The 19,459-nt window shown below is 41.8% G+C and overlaps 1 protein-coding gene across 3 annotated transcripts in view; it reads left to right on the forward strand.

The window, feature by feature from the left end:
• itgb4 (integrin, beta 4) overlaps positions 1-19,459 on the forward strand; it is a 58,426-nt gene that overhangs the window by 34,893 nt on the left and 4,074 nt on the right. For 2 of the 3 annotated variants that reach the window (XM_057826281.1, XM_057826280.1), the window contains 15 exons: positions 886-1,093; positions 1,205-1,522; positions 1,608-1,780; positions 5,291-5,471; positions 5,585-5,722; positions 6,199-6,381; positions 6,448-6,576; positions 10,489-10,644; positions 13,101-13,241; positions 13,489-13,623; positions 13,832-13,981; positions 14,070-14,258; positions 14,341-14,496; positions 17,197-17,361; positions 17,653-17,763. In XM_057826281.1, coding sequence (XP_057682264.1) covers positions 886-1,093; positions 1,205-1,522; positions 1,608-1,780; positions 5,291-5,471; positions 5,585-5,722; positions 6,199-6,381; positions 6,448-6,576; positions 10,489-10,644; positions 13,101-13,241; positions 13,489-13,623; positions 13,832-13,981; positions 14,070-14,258; positions 14,341-14,496; positions 17,197-17,361; positions 17,653-17,763 — 2,533 coding nt within the window. The remainder of the gene's footprint in view (positions 1-885; positions 1,094-1,204; positions 1,523-1,607; positions 1,781-5,290; positions 5,472-5,584; positions 5,723-6,198; positions 6,382-6,447; positions 6,577-10,488; positions 10,645-13,100; positions 13,242-13,488; positions 13,624-13,831; positions 13,982-14,069; positions 14,259-14,340; positions 14,497-17,196; positions 17,362-17,652; positions 17,764-19,459) is intronic. The other variant, XM_057826282.1, reaches the window with a different exon arrangement.

Here is a 19,459-nt window from a genome sequence, read left to right on the forward strand (position 1 = left end):
TGTCATTTTTTTTGCCATGTGTCATTTTTTTGCCTAGTGTCAAAATGGATATTGCCATGTGGGATTTTTTTTTTTACATGTGGCAAAATGGATTTTGCCCCGTGGCATTTTTTTTTACATGTGGCAAAATTGATTTTGCCATGTGGCATTTTTTTTTTTAACATGAAGCCTTTTTTTGCCATGTGGCAAAATTGATTTTGCAATGTGTCAAAAAGGATTTTGCCATGTGGCATTTTTTTCTGCAATGTGGTAAAATTCATTTTGGCATGTGGCATTTTTTTGCCATGTGGCAAAATGGATTTTTTGATGTGGCATTTCTTTGCCATGTGGCAAAATGGATTTTACCATGTATCTTTTTTTGCCATGTGTATTTTTTTATTTTTTTTTTTGCCATGTGTCAAAATGGATATTGCCTTGTGGCATTTTTTACATGTGGCAAAATGGATTTTGCCCTGTGGCATTTTTTTTACGTGTGGCTAAATTGATTTTGCCATGTGGCATGTTTTTTGCTATGTGGTAAAATTGATTTTGCCATGTGTCAAAATGGATTTTGCCATGCGTCATTTTTTTTTTTTTTTGCCATGTGGGACAATCCCAAGCATCTTCGAGATCTAATGGTCAATCAGCATAACTGCTGTGCTAAACCGTGTCCAGCCCTTGTCCAAAGGCAGAAGCCGTCAACGTTCACTTTGAAAGCAATATGCATATTGTACCAAACCTGATAATGAAATACTGACATTATTTAAATATGCTTGTAGAGGCTGAATCGGTACAGTACCAGTTTTGGCTAATACCACACAGTCGGGTGTCGGAGTCCGTATTGCGAGTCAAAAAACTGTATCTGTGCAACACTAGATGAACACAACTCTTACGCATGAATTTCAGGACTACGTGACTGTGGATGGAGACCTCAGTTACGGTCCAGGTGAGACCCAAAAGACAGTTCCTGTTCGTCTGCTGGAACTTGGGGAGAAAGATGCCCTCCTAGATGACAAACAAGTCAAGCAGTTCGTTATGGACCTCAGTAATCCGCGACAGGGCGCCAAGCTCGGACGCTACCCGCGAACAACGATCACAATTGCTGATCCACCGGGTATAGAAGTTAGATTTTCCAAAAGCACTGAGGTCTCCCATTGAAAGTGCGTTATTGACGCTAACACCCTAAACCCTAACCCTTATCTTCTCCCTTTTTCTAATGAACCAGAGCCGAGTGCGATTATGTTCAAGAGAGGAACCCAAAACTTCACGACTTCTGACCCAACTTACAGCATCCCTGTGGTGCGCACTCGCAGCCAGGACGGCCCCGCGACGGTGAAGTGGCGCACAAAGAAGGGCCAACGCGTCGACCTTTCCGGCAATTTGAAGTTTAACCCGGGAGAGACCGAGAAGAATATCGTGATTGACCCGAGAAACCACCCCGCATTGGGTCAGCCTGACACCTTCCAGCTGGAGCTGCTGGAGCCAAGTAGCAATGCCATTGTCGGAGAGAGGAAAACAACCGTTGTCAATGTTATAGAAGGAGGTTGGTTTTGCTTGTTGTTTGAGTTTTGCAACGCAAAGTTAAGACATATTGTCTAAACAACTTTATTGTCCTTTATTTTCTGGAGGTCCAAGGTCTCCTGAGATGTCCCAGATGCAGCAGAAAGGCTATGTTTCTCCCAAAAATACATTTCATGGTGGTCGCCTTCTTGCGCCAGGAAACCCTAAGGCCAAAGCAACTGGACCTAGAAGCATTCGTCTCAACTGGGACCCACCAGCTGGAAACCCCATGGGATACAAGGTACATCAGCTAATAGGGTGTGGCAATAAACATTCATGAACAACATGATTGGCACCCCGCGGAATTTTCCAGAAAATACAGCACTTCTCAGAGAAATGAATGCAATTACAAATGTTTTCAGTATGAATGTGTTTATTTCTTGGATGTGCATTGGAAAAACACAAAACAGATGAGGAGAAAAGTCCAAATTGACACAATTTTAGACAAAACTCAAAAAATTAGGCTGGACAAAATTGTTAGCACCCTCAGCTCGATATTTGGTTGTACATCCTTTGGAAGAAATACCAGAAAACAATCGCTCCTTATAACCATCAACAAGTTTCGTGTTCCTCTCAGATGGAATTTTGGACCATTCTTCTTATGCGAACTGTTCAAGGTCTCTCAGATTTGAAGGGTGCCTTTTTGCAACAGCAATTTTGAGATCTCTCCATACCTGGTAAATGCGATTTAGATCCAGGAAAAGAATGAGGCCAACAAAGAAAAGAATACAGTGCCTATAGTCAAACATGGTGGGGGCCCAATGATGTTTTGGGGTTGTTTTGCTGCCTCTGGCACTGGGTGCCTTGACAGTGTGCAAGGAGTCATGAAATCTGGAGACTATCAAAATGTTTTGGCCCGCAATGTAGGATGTAGTATCAGAAAATTGGGTCCGCGTCAGAGGTCATGGGTGTTCCTACAGGACAATGACCCAAAACATACCTCAAAAAACAACAAGAAATGCAGCAGGACCGAGGACGGAAAGTGGTATTTGCCATGTAGCCAAATGGATTTTGTCATGTGGCACTTTTTTTTGCCATGTGGCAAAATGGAATTTGCCATGTGGCATTTTTTTGCCATGTGTCAAAATTGATTTTGGCATATGGCATTTTTTTTGCCTTGTGGCAAAATGGATTTTGCCATGTGGATTTTTTTTGCCTTGTGGCCAAACGGATTTTGCCATGTGGGATTTTTTTGACATGATTTTTTTTTTTTTTTTGCCATGTGTCAAATTGGATTTTGGCATGTGGCATTTTTTTGCCATGTGGCAAAATGGAATTTGCCATGTGGCATTTTTTGCCATGTGTCAAAATTGACTTTGGCATATGGCAGTTTTTTTGCCTTGTGGCAAAATGGATTTTGCCATGTGGATTTTTTTGCCTTGTGGCCAAATGGATTTTGCCATGTGGGATTTTTTTGACATGATTTTTTTTTTGCCATGTGTCAAATTGGATTTTGGCATGTGGCATTTTTTTGCCATGTGTCAAAATGGATTTTGACACGTGGCATTTTTTTGCCATGTGTCAAAATGGATTTTGGCATATGGCAGTTTTTTTTTTCCTTATGGCAAAATGGATTTTGGCATATGGCATTTTTTTGCCTTGGCAAAATGGATTTTGCCATGTGGCATTTTTTGCCATGTGTCATTTTTTTGCCATGTGGCAAATTGGATTTTGCCTTGTGGCATAATGGATTTTGCCTTGTGGCAAAAAGAATTTTGCCATGTGGCATAATGGATTTTGCCATGTGGCATAATGGATTATGCCGTGTGGCTTTTTTTTTTTACATGTGGCAAAATTGATTTTGCCATGTGGCATTTTTTTTTACTTTTTTTTTTTTTTTTTTTTTTTTTTTTGCCATGTGTCAAATTGGATTTTGGCATGTGATATTTTTTTGACATGATTTTTTTTTTTTTTCGCCATGTGTCAAATTGGATTTTGGCATGTGGCATTTTTTTTTGCCATGTGCCAAAATGGATTTTGCCATGTGGCATTTTTTTGGTCATGTGTCAAAATTGATTTTGGCATATGGCCTTTGTTTTGCCTTGTGGCAAAATGGATTATGCCATGTGGCATTTTTTTGCCGTCTGGCAAGATGGATTTTGCCATTTGTAATTTTTTTTTTTTTTTGCCACGTGTCATTTTTTTGCCATGTGGCAAAATGGTTTTTGCCATGTGGCTTTTTTTCGCATGTGGCAAAATGGATTTTGCCATGTGTCATTTTTTTGCCATGTGGCAAAATGGTTTTTGCCATGTGGCATTTTTTTTTCATGTGGCAAAATGGATTTTGCCATGTGGCATTTTTTTGCCATGTGGCAAAATGGCTTTTGCCATGTGTCATTTTTTTGCCATGTGACATATCGTATTTTGGCCTGTGGCATTTTTTTTTTGTATGTGGCAAAATTAATTTTAATTTGTGGCATCTTTTTTTTTTATGGCCATGTGGCCAAAATGGATTTTCGTTTGTGCCAATTTTTTGGTGGGGCAAGAAAATGCCACATGTTAAAATCAATTTTGCCACACGGCAAAAAAATGCCACATGGAAAAATAAATGCCACATGGCAAAATCCATTTTTCCACTTTGCAAATACCACTTTTGGTTCTTGCTGTCTCTCAAGAAATGGTTGGAGACAAAGTACTGAAGAATTCTGAGGTGGCCGTCGAGGAATCCGGATCTAAATCCCATTGAACACCTACAGTGCTGCTCGAAAGTTTGTGAACCCCACAGCGATGGTCAGATTTTTTGTAAAAAAAAACTAAAATAACCTTATTAAATGTTAAGTTATACCCAAATCCACAATACTGACATTCCAAATAATGGACTGAAACAAAAGAAATAGTTATATTGTCATTCTTTATTTAACAAAAGTGGTTGATTTAAGAAAAACTCAGATATCATGTGTGCAAAAGTATGTGAACCCCTTCAGTTAATAGGATATTGCGCCTCCTTTTGCAGAGATTACCTCAACCAAACGGTTTCTGTAGTGACTAATCAGCCTCTCACATCTACTTTGGGGGATTTTTGCCCATTCTTCCTTGCAGAACGCAGTCAGTTGAGAGAGGTTTGATGGGCGTCTGGCATGAACTGCTCGCTTCAGGTCCCGCCACAGCATTTCAATGGGATTTAGGTCAGGACTTTGACTGGGCCAGTCCAGAACACGAATCTTCTTCTTTTTCAGCCATTCCTTGGTTGTATTGCTGGAATGCTTTGGATCATTATCATATTGCATGATCCACCTTCTGCCAAGCTTTAACTTCAAAACAGATGGCGTCAGGTTATGTTCTAGGATTTGACAATATTCCTCAGAATTCATGATTCCCTGGACTATGTGGAGTTGTCCAGGTCCTGAGGATGAAAAGCAAGCCCAGATCTTGACATTCCCACCTCCATGCTTCACTGTTGGGAGAAGGTTCTTTTGGTGGTATGCAGTGTTGACTTTTCGCCAGACATGGCGGTTTTGGTTGTGACCAAACAGTTCAATTTTGCACCTACATCAGTTGATGAAAACTCTTTTTAATTTAGTCTCGACAACACAACTGTTAAAAAAACAAAAAAAAACTACTGAATTGATTGATTAGGAAATCAGGTTGAAATAATAGAAAATTCCAAAATGTTGAGGGGGTTCACAAACTTTTGAGCAGCACTGTATGGAGAGATCTCAAAATGTGGATTATAAACCACAGGATTAAAAAAAGTAGCGGCTAATAGTCCGAAAATTACAGTATATATTTTTTGCTTGCGGTTGATTTTTAGGTGAAATACTGGATCTACGGCGACCCAGAGAAAGATGCTCAGGTTTTGGATGTTAAAAGTCCTCACGCCGAGCTGACCAATCTGTACCCCTACTGTGACTACGAGATGCGAGTGTCTGCCTATAACGCTTTGGGAGACGGCAATGACACTGACGTTATTGCCTGTCAGACTCTGGAGGACGGTAACGACCAATCTCTCATTTGTTTTATCTTCGAGGATATTGAACAACAAAAGTCATTGCGAGTAGCTGATTCATAAAGTAATAATGTTATACTGTGGATCTGTTTTCTTTAGTGCCCGGTGAACCCGGTCGACTTGCATTCAATGTCATCAGCCCAACAGTCACTCAGGTCAGTTGGGCAGAGCCCGCGGAAACCAACGGTAACATCACGGCTTACGAGGTCATCTACACCCCCATCGACGATGATCTGAGTAAGAGAGCCGCCGTATATTTCAAAAGACTTTCTGTTAGTATACTGGAATCCCAGGCAGTTGGACAACTGTAGCTCATAACTGTTAAAGTCGTAACAGTTAAATGTTGTTACGTATTGTAGTTGACTGAGCTATGGAGTTTTGAGAGTGGTTAATGTTCATGCCGCTTTGAATTGAATAGGGCCTAAAGTTTTACAGCTAATTTGTGTGGTACACTCAAAAAAATTAGGAACCATACAGTTCATCAGTACATTTTGTTGTGTAATCTCCTGTTTAATCACTTTTGGCCAGGTACCAGGAAGCAAAAAATGTTATCCATGCAAAACTAGATCGTACGGTACATTATATGTCCAACAGCCTAATTAGATCTGGATTACCTTTAATCCCAATCTTTAACCGGTGGTACACCATTTTGACAACGCTGTGTATTGGTGTGGATGGTCGTGTTATACATGATGTCATCTTTTCATATGTAGAGCAAATCGGTGCAGCTAAGAAGGTGAAGATAGACAACCCAAAGAAGCGAATGCTCTTGATTGAGAATCTGGTGAATGCCCAGACCTATCAGTACAAGGTCCGTGCCAAGAATAGTGTCGGCTGGGGCCCCTACAGAGACGCCACCATCAACTTGGCATCACAGCCAGCGAGACCTCTGTCCAGTAAGTCGTTGTGTTCCTCAGCATTTTCTACTTGCAAAACTCAGACACCTTCACTCTGCTTTCCAGTTCCCATCATTCCAGACGTCCCGATTGTGGATGCAGAAGCCGGAGACGAGTACGACAGTTATCTGATGTACAGCAATGAGGTGCTGAAGTCTCCCGCAGGGTCCAAAACACCCAGCGTTTCTGGTGATGGTGGGTAGCCCAAATCTTAACCACAAAAATATGACACATAGGAAGACATTGTCATCAGCGGTTTGACATTATACCATATTTTCCGCACTAGAAGGCGCACTTAAAAGCCTTCAATTTTTTCAAGTGCGCCTTATAATCCGATGCGCCTTATCTATGGATCTAGTGCTGCAACGATTGATAGACTAACTCGAGTTATTCGATTAGAAAAAAGATTCGAATTCAATTTTGCTGCTTCGCTATTCGTTTTATTAAAATGGAGTTGTAATGGTTTGCTTTGGAAGTGTTTGCATTTAGTTTTCTTGATTTGGGTGGATACACTGTCCTCTAGTGGCAACAGGGAATATGACATAACTCATTTCACATGGCTGAATCCAGCTGGTAACGTTTTTTAAAAAAAAAAAAACTTAACATTTTATAGCATTTAAGCTAGCTGACTTTTTCTGTGTAAGCCAATTAGATCCTGATTTATTTTTTTTTTTTTTTTATACCGTTTGAGGCTTACCTCAGGAATTTAAAATTTTAATGTTCCTTATCCGATTACTCGATTATTCACACTAACTAGTTCATTGATTAATCGACTACTAAAATAATCGATAGCTGCAGCCCTATATGGATCAGTATTGGTTAATCATGGAATGACATTCTATTTAGCACAGCGCCGTCTAGTGGATGAATAATGCAACCCCAACCACTACTACTACTACTACAACTGCGCCTTATAATGCAGTCTGCCCTACATACGAAAAAAGTTTTAAAATAGGCCATTCATTAAAGGTGCGCCTTATGGTGCGGAAAATACGGTTTCCATATGGTGAAATATTGTGCAAAGAAACCAACAGATTGCTACCAAAATTCTCCACTAGACCAAATATTTTCCACAAGAAGAGTGTCTGTTAACTCATTGGCGCTAAAGGTCCAGTTCATTTTGACTGGGAGTTCATTTGCCCCTCGCGATCAAAATTAATTGGACGTCTAGCACTGTCAATGGCAGTCAAACGTGAGTATTCAAAGCCAGTCTTCCCGGTTTAAATGAATTGGACGTCTATTGTTGCCCATGTCAGGCAATGAGTAAAGAAAGACACTTATTTGTTTACAAGCTATAATATAGTGTCACAGTATTTATTTTACAGAAATGTACCATTCAGTGGTGGCATGTTGGAATACCTCAGTACATTTTTGTGTATTTTGTACTTGAGTACAAATATGAAGTGGTACTTTTGTACTTTAAATTCACTATATTTTACAGCACGTATCTGTACTTTTTACTTCTCAACTTTTTAAATTGTCGCTTGCTTTAAACATTACTTTTGTTGGTTTTTGTCTCATTGTTGATTGATAGTTTTGTTTTCATGCCTCCAGCGCAATCCATAAGCCCCGTGCAACTATACCGTTATTGAGCACTAGAGGGAGCAACACGAGTACAGTACAAGTAAGATTAGGCAGGCGAACAAAATACTGACCGATTTTTGTTTTAAAAATAAATAAATAACAGGTTTTTGAGCTTGCTAAGTTTCTGTTTACAGTGCCGTCAATTTCATTACTTTGTTTCGTTCTGTTACATACCGTAATTTTCGGACTATAAACCGATACTTTTTCCCCCTCATTTTGACTCCTGCAGTTTATAGTCCAGTGCGGCTTATTTGTTGATTTATTTGGGTTTGTATGCAACACTTTATTTGACAGTGGTGTCATAACATGACACTGGCAAGAGCATTAATAAATTCTTATGACAGATGTCACGAAGTGTCATCCGGCAAATTATGTCACCAACACTCCATTTACGTATATATAACATTTTTGCATTGGGAGAAAGTACTTTTACTTTTTAAGTCAATTTTAAAGCAAGTACTTTGTACATTTTTTTGTAGATACTTGTACTTTTGCCCCTGTATCTGTACTTTTACTTAAGTTAAAAAAAAAATATATATATATATATATATATCTTCACCTTGTTTGTCAGGAAAACTATTTTTTGGACAGATTGTCCGCAACAGTGCAAAAAATAAACATTGTTTATGTTTCATTTATAAATGACTTGGTTTTCTCCTCAGTAGTTGTATCGTAGAATATGTTAGACTCGTGTATTGTTGTATCGCCATATTGTGAGATAATCGCTATCTTGAACCTTAATCGCAAATCGTATCGGGAGGTCCCACCCATGATTGTCATAGTGAGATCAAGAACAAGCCATATAAAAATTATAAAACATCCCCAGAGTGTTTGCTACCAACCAAATAAGAATCCAATGCAAGTAAAAAATGTGTAATGTGGCGTCATAGCACAGGAATAAGCTGGAATGGGCAATACTCTCACCCATCCATTTTCTCAACAAGTTTTCCAATATATTTCGCGACGTGCAAGTGAAATGCACGACAACTACACAGTAGAACCCAAAGCTCGGAGAGTTCCCGTATGCCGCCCGACCGAAATCTTCTATGGCACATGTGTACAGTAATGCCTGTGCACCCAAAGCTCCAATATTAGCCATCCTCACCCAATCAAATCAGTAAAGTGGCCTTTTACAACAATAGTATAATAATACCTTGTTCCCCTCATGACCTCAATCCACAAGGCTGGAATTATGTCAAGTTGGTGGGGTCCAACCTAGATCTCCGCAAGGTGTCGTGGAAAAAACTGGTGGACGTCATCCCCAAGAGTCGACTCAGCACAGACACAGAAGCCAGCACAGATGAGGCCACTTACCCCAGCTTCATACAAACACCTGTGCCAGGTGAAGAGCACTCAGTCAGAGTAGTCGGAACGCAAAATTGGCCCTCTTCCCTCGATAACCGATATTGCCAGAAAGTTTGTTTATTCCGCAATCGCCTTTAAAATTGCATTTGTCCCCACAGTGCTATACTGTATGTCCAAAAAAGACGCACTGGCTCCCGATACCGATACCTGGCTGTATGGTGTCGGCCAATACCAAGTTTCTTGATTTTTATTTTCTGTCAAATAATTCTACATGGCTTGGTCCGACACTGGTTAACTCATTGACTGCCATTGACGGAAGGGTGGCAGCAAATGAACGAACTAGTGAACAAACGTTCAATTGCTGCCAACCTCCCACGTCAAATGGATTGGACATCTACTCTCATTGGAATTCACAACAGAAGGGTGATTGCATGCCACACCAAGGGCGTAGGTTTGCATAGGGACAGTAGGGACACAACACTACCAACTTTTCAGGGTGCTCAAATTGTCCCCACCAACTTTTAAACAACCTTATTTGCATTCTATAAAAAGTTCAGTTATTTGGTCATTTAGATTGTGTTCCCATATGCTGTAATGATAGAATAGACCCTACCATTATTAAGTGAATTATTTTCATTATGTTCAGACTTACATTTGTCCCTTTTCACTAGCTGAATGTGCCGGTCCATTTTTTCCACACCTCAACAGACACATGTCGACAACAGGCTTCGAAAGGGGAGGGACATTAGAAGTTGTTGTTGTTTTTTTCCGGCCAGCAGCAGCCACTGTAAGTCATGCAAAAAGATGTCAATGTTGTGGAAGTGGGGGAAACACCACTAATTTTGCTACTGAAAGTCCGACCTGCATCACAGTTAGCATGACATTAAACTTGCTAACCTGCAAAACTACTGCGGTTGGGCCAGCCTCCACAAGGAACAGCGATGTCAAGCTAGCCATCCGTTATTTGGATCATTGTTTGCTTAATGTGTATTACGGTAATATCGTCTCTACCAATGTTGACGCCAAACCTACGCCCTAGTGCCGCACGATTGGACTTCTATTATTATCTTGAGTAGGGCAATGAGCATCAACTCGTTATTTCTTAGTACTCCACAATACTAAAGACATAATTTTAGTACCAAGACTATTATTGCCGGTAATGTCATGCATTAAAATAATGGGATGTTCCATCAATCAATCTGTCTTGCCGTTTCACAGATTACATGATGAACGGAAAGTGGGACCAGAACTTCCTTTTCCCAGGCGGTTCTGCCACGCGCAACTTGTCTACATCCTCCTCGCCGATGTCCTCTTTGAACTCTAACTACAGAGGCGGCTCCTTTACCACTGAGACGACCACCAACTACATGTCAGGTAGGATGGAGCCGTGGCGGGACAAATGTGAACAGGGCACGGGTGCAATGTGTATGAAAAGGTCTAAAGGACTTTAAGCGGTAGTTCAGAATTTTTGACATTAGGCTTAATCTTCGAGTTAGTGCGGGTTTAATTATTTGGTGGAGTTGATTTCAACAAATTTTGTGCAGTTTGCAGGTTATTTGTTAGTTTCAGGGCTCTGCTGTAGCTAAGCTAGCACGAGTCAATAGCACCTTCCTAGCATGTGAAGTAATTGGATCTTATAGCCAGATTGCCGGAATCACGCCAGCCGAACCGCCGGACCCGCGCATGGCGCAACTCCAATGACCCAGGCCGACGGTAGCCCGACAACCCGGCCAAAAGGCTAAACTCCACGTGTTCATCTTGGTCTTAATGTCCCAAATCTGACAATCACCCTAATCGATGACCTCACAACTGATCGACAATATTGCCTAAGTGTTATGGCCACTCAATAACTTTTGGGTAGAAAATTCATGTGAAGAAAAAAAAAAAAAAAAAGCTAATGTAATGCAATGTGCAATGCTTACTCTACCATGTTTCGATTGTGCGTCCTTGGCTGCAGGGGATGGGACTTGATAAGCATATGCTTCTCCCGTCAGCCCTTGTCTTTTTCGGTTCTTTATTTCTTCGGGTTAATCGCATCACATTTTGTAACTGTCAATGACACCAATGATGATGACATTACATATATTCAATCCCTGGTACTGACTCCATTTTGAAAGCTGGAAAAAGGCTTCGAAACACAAGTTGACAATATATTCAGGACGACAGCAATCAAACGGCAAAGCAAAACAACAACCGACCCAGGCGAGGAGGAGACTCAGGGTCACCGTATCACAAGTCAACAAAAGGTTCCCGTGAAAAAATGTCAATCTGTTTATAAAGCATACTGTCAAAATGAGAAGAATTTTGAACTGGAATTTGCTAAATTATTAGCTTGCTCGCTTAGATATATCGGTTTTGAATTTGAAAAAAATTGCTCTGTTATCTAATTCCGAAGGGTTCTGTGAATCCTGAAGGGTATAGTATCTTTTCTCGCTGCATGCGTGTTTGTGAATAGCTCCTTTTGATGTAGGCAGCCCCCTACTTGAAAGCGAGGCGCAGTGCATGACCGTTATCACCAGTCAATACCATTAAAAAGTCATTATGAAGTTATTTTATGTTACTGACAGTCATTTCCTGCCACACAGTGGTTGGGGACCACTGCTCTAGGCCTATAGCCACGGGACCAAAGACAACCAAGGATTAACCCTTTGAGGCAGTAGCATATTGTTTTAAAGAGTATTTAACAGGGGTCCTGAGGGGGACTGCAAATTTCGCACATCCCTGTTTAAACTGTTCATCAATTGCTACATTTCTTCCACCACTTGCTAAAGCTAAGTTCTAAGGCCACATACATGTTTTTACAATCCCCTGTCGGAGCTCGTGAGGGGGATTGAAGGGAAAAGGTACCGTCATCGCACACACCATATAATTGTTTGCATTAGTCTAACACATTCATCTAACTATTGTTTAAGCAGACTCCACAACATGCCCTTTGACACAGTAAAGTGAATCACCTTATCCGGGCTAATGAGGGGGAGATGAGAAAAATTGTAGTTTCTCGTAGGCAGCGTCTAACTGTTTACATTACTCTAACACATGGAATATAATTAATCAGGAAATAGTATCATTTTCATATTTACGGTAGGACTGCACTACTAATATAAAATAAATAGCACACCATAATTTAATGAGAAGAAATAAAGAGATACACAATGCCGTCTTATCACAGAAGCCCAACGCGTTCGTCACGAACGAGATTGACACACCAACACTTGCAATCAGCTCTCCCAGCAAACTCCAAGGACAAAGCGCTTTGTCCTAAAACAAGTAGAGACAGCCCGGACAACAAAGTTGATAACTTAAGCCGCCCAAAACCGGCCACAGAGGGTAAGACCCAAAAGCAACCCCCAGACACACCTTCGGACACACCTTCGGCACGGCCCGCTTCACCACGGACTTTAAAAAGACTGGACACTGAGATAACACAGATTTTTGATGCTCGGAAACATGCAGCCTTGTTTTGGATCCAGAATTGTCCCTCCGTCGTCCGTTTTTGCCTTGTTTTTGACCATTGTCGACGAATAAATTGTCAACCTGCTTTCGGCGAGTCTTGGAGTTTTGGAACATGGAGTTAGTACAAAGGGTTAATATCAGAGGAACGCGCGAAGTTCCGCCTTCCCAGTTGGCGCACGCGAGGCAGCATTGGCCGAGCGGCACTTGTTTTGGCTGTCGCTGTTTCCATGCGTCTTGGCCGGGGGGGAAGGGGGGGGGGGCGAATTTCAACAATGCCTACCCCCCAACACACAACCCTAAGCTCCGCCCCTGTGATGGATGACACCCATGATCTCAGCGCGCAAACTCAAAGTTCATTAACTACTTTGTTCCAACAGGAAGCCCTCATCTGGGCGGAATAAGTGGAATGCCCACATCTGATGTCATCATGAGGAAGCGGTCAGAAAGAGGTTACGGGGAAGAAAACATACGGGACTCCATCGTCATGGGAGATCTATCCAACAAGTTTCCAGACATAGGTAACGGTAGTCGTGGTTGAATTCTAAGATTCGTAGATCTTAAATGCATCCATAGGGCCTTGGCAAAACTGCGCATGGGCCAACGTCTCGGAATTGGATGCATGTTACCATGCTTGGTGGTGTTGGCTGTGGAATAGGCTTAGAAACTGTATCTGCAGGAGCTATGCCTCTGTTTACGTTTCTACTACAACCTGTCTTGTGCGTCCTCCTTTTTTTCCCCGGCCTCCTCCGCTCACTGTGCCATCAGGTGTGTACGGCTTCATTGGGTCGCAGAGTACCTCTCAGAGCCAGTTCGGCTACAGCCGGTCTCAGGGTCCCAGGGCTAGGACTCAGTCTTCCGAGGTCAATGAAGCTCTGTATAATCTGGAAAGGGTGCTTCAGGGTAAGTATGGTGCATGCGTGGCATGAAGGCTGCTATTTATTCCTTAACCTCCTCTTCAAATATGGTCGTTATGTGAGTACAGTGGACATACACGACCTGTTGAGAAAACTAAAAATTCTGCCAATATCAAAATGATAATGGCATGGAAACAACTGACAGTTCAGAAGTTCCAAAATCCCACCTTACAATATTTCTGGTGCCCCATCAGATGCAAGACTTTCCCCTGGGGTCCCAGACACCCCCAGCCGGTTGGTGTTTTCAGCTCTAGGGCCTACTGCCTTGAAAGTCAGTTGGCAGGAGCCCCATTGCGAGAAGGACATCTTGGGTTACACTGTCATGTACCAGCCGCTCAATGGAGGTGAGAGAAGTTCTGAAGAAACAGCGCCAGGGTCCGTACGGTCTCTATCAATTTGTGGTTTTGCTTAACTATGTGGTATTTCTCTTAGGTGAAATGAAGCGCATCAACGTGACCAACCCGGCGGAAAACTCGGTGATCATCCAGGACCTTCTGCCGAACCATTCGTACCTGTTCAAGGTGAAGGCTCAGAGCCAAGAGGGCTGGGGTCCCGAGAGAGAGGGCGTCATCACCATCGAGTCTGCTGTCGATCCCAGGAGCCCCCTTAGTCCCATGCCAGGTTCCTGTCACGACATTGCGGATTTGCCGCTGTTTTGCATTCAGCAGGAAGAGTCTGTTTATGCTTTATCATTTCACGGCAGGGTCCCCGTTCACCCTGAGCACCCCGAGCGCACCGGGTCCCCTCGTCTTCACGGCTCTGAGCCCAGATTCCCTGCAGCTTAGCTGGGAAAAACCTAGGAAGCCAAACGGAGACATTCTAGGCTACGTGGTCACCTGCGAGCAGCTGCACGGAGGAGGTGAGCTGAAGAACATGAAAAGGCTAGTTAGCATTAGCCTAACGCGAATGCTATGCTACGAGTTATATTTAGTGTGTGATGATCACTCAGCACGGACTTTTAATGGCGAAAGCAACATTGCCTGTATGGAGACTGGAGACGACTGGGGTGTCGGGAAGGGAGGAGGGTGCAGCATGTCACATGAGTGACACGACCAAACTCTGCTACGATGCGTGCTAACTATGAAAAAAATGTCCCATATTGTGAACATGTGACGGAAACTATGGCACATTTTTGTCTCGTCAGAGGACAACTGGCACTCATCTCGTTATGCTTTCGTCATCTCGTCATCATCATGAAAAAAGTGTTTGCTGATTAAATATTTTCGTTATCGACATCGATGACTAAAACAACACTGTTTGGTTGCCTCGTTTGATAGCTTTTAGTCACGTATTTTGCAGACTGGACTTGGTTGTAGGCTCCTTTTCTGGCTCGGCAGCTAGCCTTTTCCGTTGCTGCCCCTTCACTTTGGAACTCACTCCCTAAACCCATCCGCACCAGTTCTGATCCTCCCACATTCAAAAAATTGTTAAAAACTCACCTTTTTAAATTGGCTTTTTTATTTTTTAACTCTTTTCTGTATTGTTTTTCTTTGTTTCAACTGTAAAGCATCTTTGAGCATCGGTAAAAGCGCTCTATAAATAAAATGTATTATTATTATTAAAAAAGTTGTCCAAAGATGTTCGCCACCAGCATCACACAGCCATCAGCAGCTAACGTTACTGTTTACATTGACTGGCAATAGAATGCTAAAGGGTGTGCAAACACCCCAGTAATAGCGGCCAACCACTAGAAGGCGACGTACACAAATCTCTACTCTGATTAGTCGAGAGGCAGAGCCAGAACACTATGACCCATTACCCGTCCAAAGAGCATGAGTGCCCTCTAGTGGAGAAAAAACATTGTTACCTCAGAATGGTATACAGCAGGGGTCCCCAACCTTTTTTGCACCACGGACCGGTGTTATTTGGGTCTTTTTTTCCACAGACCGGTGTTCTGACAAATTTTGCAACCCATCAAAAATGGCAACGATGCGGTTCTGCGCATGCGCGTAACGTTAAACATGACCGACAATGCAGCGATTCCAAAGTAAACACTACAAACTTTCTTTAAAAAAAGGAATATTGACTTACGTTTGATCATGGAAGGACATGTAGAAAAGTTCTCCTCAGATACATCCTGCCATGTTAGCTGCACACAACAACTGTACACGACTTCGCCTTGTCGTTGAGCATTAATTAAGAAGCCCGCTTCACAAAGATACGATGTTGGAAATTGTATCAAGGTTTTCAATGCTCTCGTAGCGATGTCAGGATATTCCGGAATGACTTTAATCCAGAACCTCGATAGAGTTGTTGTCTCAAATGTACGTTTAAGGTCGCCGTCATTTGCGATCTCTACAAGCTGATCCTCCTGTTGCACAGACATGCTCGAATCACTCGTTTTTTTCACAAACTGGTCACGAATCGACTCCTTCGCAGTTCGTGGGTCTTCGAGGTTGTGGGCTCATCTTCTGGCTCGTCAGGTACCCTTTTCGCTAAAGACGTCTGTTTTCCAGTCATCTTCGCTCATGTGGGGGCTAATTATTTCCGGGAACAAATGTGCTGCGCCCGCGGCCTAGTAATAAGTTATTATCGAGGAGATGCGCACATAGATATATTATATACACGAAACAAAATGTACTGCTAGCAGTCCAATCAATGGATTTCTATGACGGCAATCTAATCTAACCTGTAGTATTATATCTAGAGTAGACAGGGATATTGGTGTATTAAGCAGAGGCACAGGGTTAATTCGGCCAGAATGCGGTCGTTAATAATAAATTATTATTTCTGTGCGGCCCGGTAGCAAATACGCCACGGACCGGTACCGGTCCGCGGCCCGGCAGATGGGGACCCCTGGTATACAGTGATCCCTCATTTTTCATGCTTAACGGGGACCAGACCCTGCCACGATAAGTGAAAACTGGGGAAATAGCACCCCACCCATTTTTTTTTTTACATATTTATTCAGATTTAGCATTGCAGATACATATGACATGTTTTTTTCCATTTTTTTCCCAGAGTATAAATTTGTTGTTTATAATTTTTTGAATAAATGGGTTTAAACTCTTCACTTGTAATACTGTGATTATGATGAGTTTTAAACATGTTACTGTCCCACCGAATTATCTTTAAACAAGAATAAAGTAGAAAAATGTTTGTCTTTCTTAAATGCTTCATTGCGTAAATCCGCTCAAGCTGCTCACTTACACACAATGAGTTGCCACAGCAACTGTTTAACAAGTTGAACGATGATTGACGTATACGGCGCTTTGAAGTTTCGGCTTACAAGCGTCTCTGGAAAGATCAAACCTCCACGTTTGTCAATCATCGTTAACTTTAATAAGCAACTCCAGTGCACTGTCTGAGTTGCTGAGTTCTATAAAATACTGCATTTATTTATACAAGTTTGAAGCGCAAAGTAGCGAGGGATAACTGTTACGGAGTCATGTGTTTATTGTTGAGACATCTCATTGGTGAAGTTGGCGGAGTTTTGTGTAGTATTTCTTTTGACTAAAATCAAAGCATTCCCACAATTAAATCTAACTGTTCTTACGCTAACTGTATACTGTCCAATTTGTATTTTTTTGCTAACGTCTCTCGCTCTCGTTTGGTCAAGGTGACACGCGTTCCTTCCAAGTAAGCGGGGACAGCGCGGAGACCCGGCTGACCGTCCCGAACCTGACTGAGAACATCCCCTACAAGTTCAAAGTTCAGGCCCAGACCACACAGGGTTTCGGCCCTGAGAGGGAGGGTATCATCACCATCGAGTCTCAGGACGGAGGTACGGGAAATCGGCCTAAAAATACAGAGTACTGGAACTACCATACCGACAAGTGAACTTATTCTTAGGTGCTTTTTCAGAAATATAGAACCAAGATGATACATTATAGTAAGAACATTAACACAGACGAAGATACCTGTAGCCTTAACAATCAAACATAACCTTTCATGACAATGTCACATGATAGTATACAAACAAAAGTCAATCATCAGAAAGCATTCCCTTTAAATATCGTCCATCTTTTGGTCGTATCGCTTTACAGTGGATAAATATTTTTTTTCTTATCTGCAGGGGCTTTATCTCAATACAGCAATCAATCCATGACGAGAAGGGAAGTTTTCAACATGCCAACGGACATCAGCAACATCTCGCGCACCATGATCAACGACCCGTTTTTCTCAGGTACAAATGAAAGACAGTTTTGTATCTCAACCTAAATATAGTGAGATTCATATGATTAATTGACCGAACAGAATAGTGGTCAATTCTTTGGAAATAATGGTAGCATGTCAACTACAGTGTTATGAAAAAGTATCTTAACCTTTTGAAATTTCTCACATTTCTGCGTAAAATCACCATCAAATGTGATTTGATCTTTGTCAAAGTCACACAGATGTAAAAACAGTGTCTGCTTTAACTAAAACCACCCAAACATTTATAGGTTTTCCTATTTTAATGAAGATAGCATGAAAACAAAGACAGAAGGGGTGATTGGTGCCCCAATCACTGATGAGTGGTTTAAAACTGCCCTGCCCAGTATAAAACACACACCTGGTCAGAATTGTCTTGATGAGAAGCATTGTCTGTTGTGCATCATGGCTAGCTCAAAAGAGCTGTCCGAAGACCTGTGATCAAGGATTGTTGATTTGTATAAAGCTGGGAAAGGACACAAAACCATCTCTAAAAGTCTGGATGTTCATCAATCGACAGTCAGAGAAGTTGTCTACAAATGGACAGAGTTTGGCACTGTTGCTTCTCTCCCAAGGAGTGGCAGTCCACCAAACTTGACGCTAAGAGTTCAGTGCAGAATACTCAGAGAGGTAAAAAAAGAACCCTAGAGTGTCTGCTAAAGACTTACAGAAATCTTTGGCACAGTCCAATATCTCTGTGCACACATCAACTATATGGCCAAGAATAGTGTTCATGGGAGGACTCCACGGAGGAAGCCACTGCTGTCTAAAAAAAAACCCATTGTCGCTCATTTAATGTTCGTAAAAAGGCACTTGGAGACTTCACAGAAGTTTTGGCAAAATATTTTGTGGACTGATGAAACCACAGTTGAATTGTTTGGTAGAAACAAACTTCATGTGTGGAGGAAAAATGGAATAGCTCACCAACATCAACACCTCATCCCCACCGTGAATCATGGTGGAGGAAGCATCATGATTTGAGGCTGTTTTGCTGCTTCAGGGCCTAGACAACTTGCAATCATTAATGAAAAACCTGAGTCCATCTGTCAGACAGTTGAAGCTAAAAAGAGGATGGATGCTGCAACAAGACAATGATACAAAACACAGAAGTAAATCAACTTCAGAATGGTTTCAGAAGAACAAAATGCACGTTCTGGAGTGGCCAAGTCAAAGTCCAGACTTGAACCCCATTGAGATGCTGTGGCATGACCTAAAGACACAGATTCATGCCAGACACCCCAGGAATTTGACTGAACTACAGCATTTTGGTAGAGAAGAATGGGTCAAGATTAGACCTGATGGATGTCCCAGACTGATCTAAAGTGTTTGGTTGAACTTAGTGCTGCCACAAAATATTAAATGTGGTGGTTCACTTACCGTACTTATTTTTCCCCCTTCTGTCATTGTTTTCATACTATACTCATTAATTAAAATATGAAAACCAATAAATGTTTGGGTGGTTTTAGTTAAACCAGACACTGTTTTTTTCATCTGTGTGATTTTGACAAAGATCAGATCACATTTGATGATTTTATGCAGAAATGTGAGAAATCCCAAAAGGTTCCTATACTTTTTTATACCACTGTGAATGCCCCAAAATCAACAGGAACTGACCCTTAAATTGCCTAGAATCTGCAGCAAATGACCTGAAATGACCTCCAATTAAACTTTGACCGCCATAGACGTTC

This window comes from Corythoichthys intestinalis, chromosome 21, assembly GCF_030265065.1.
Source record: "Corythoichthys intestinalis isolate RoL2023-P3 chromosome 21, ASM3026506v1, whole genome shotgun sequence".
Classification (NCBI taxonomy): Eukaryota; Metazoa; Chordata; class Actinopteri; order Syngnathiformes; family Syngnathidae; genus Corythoichthys; species Corythoichthys intestinalis.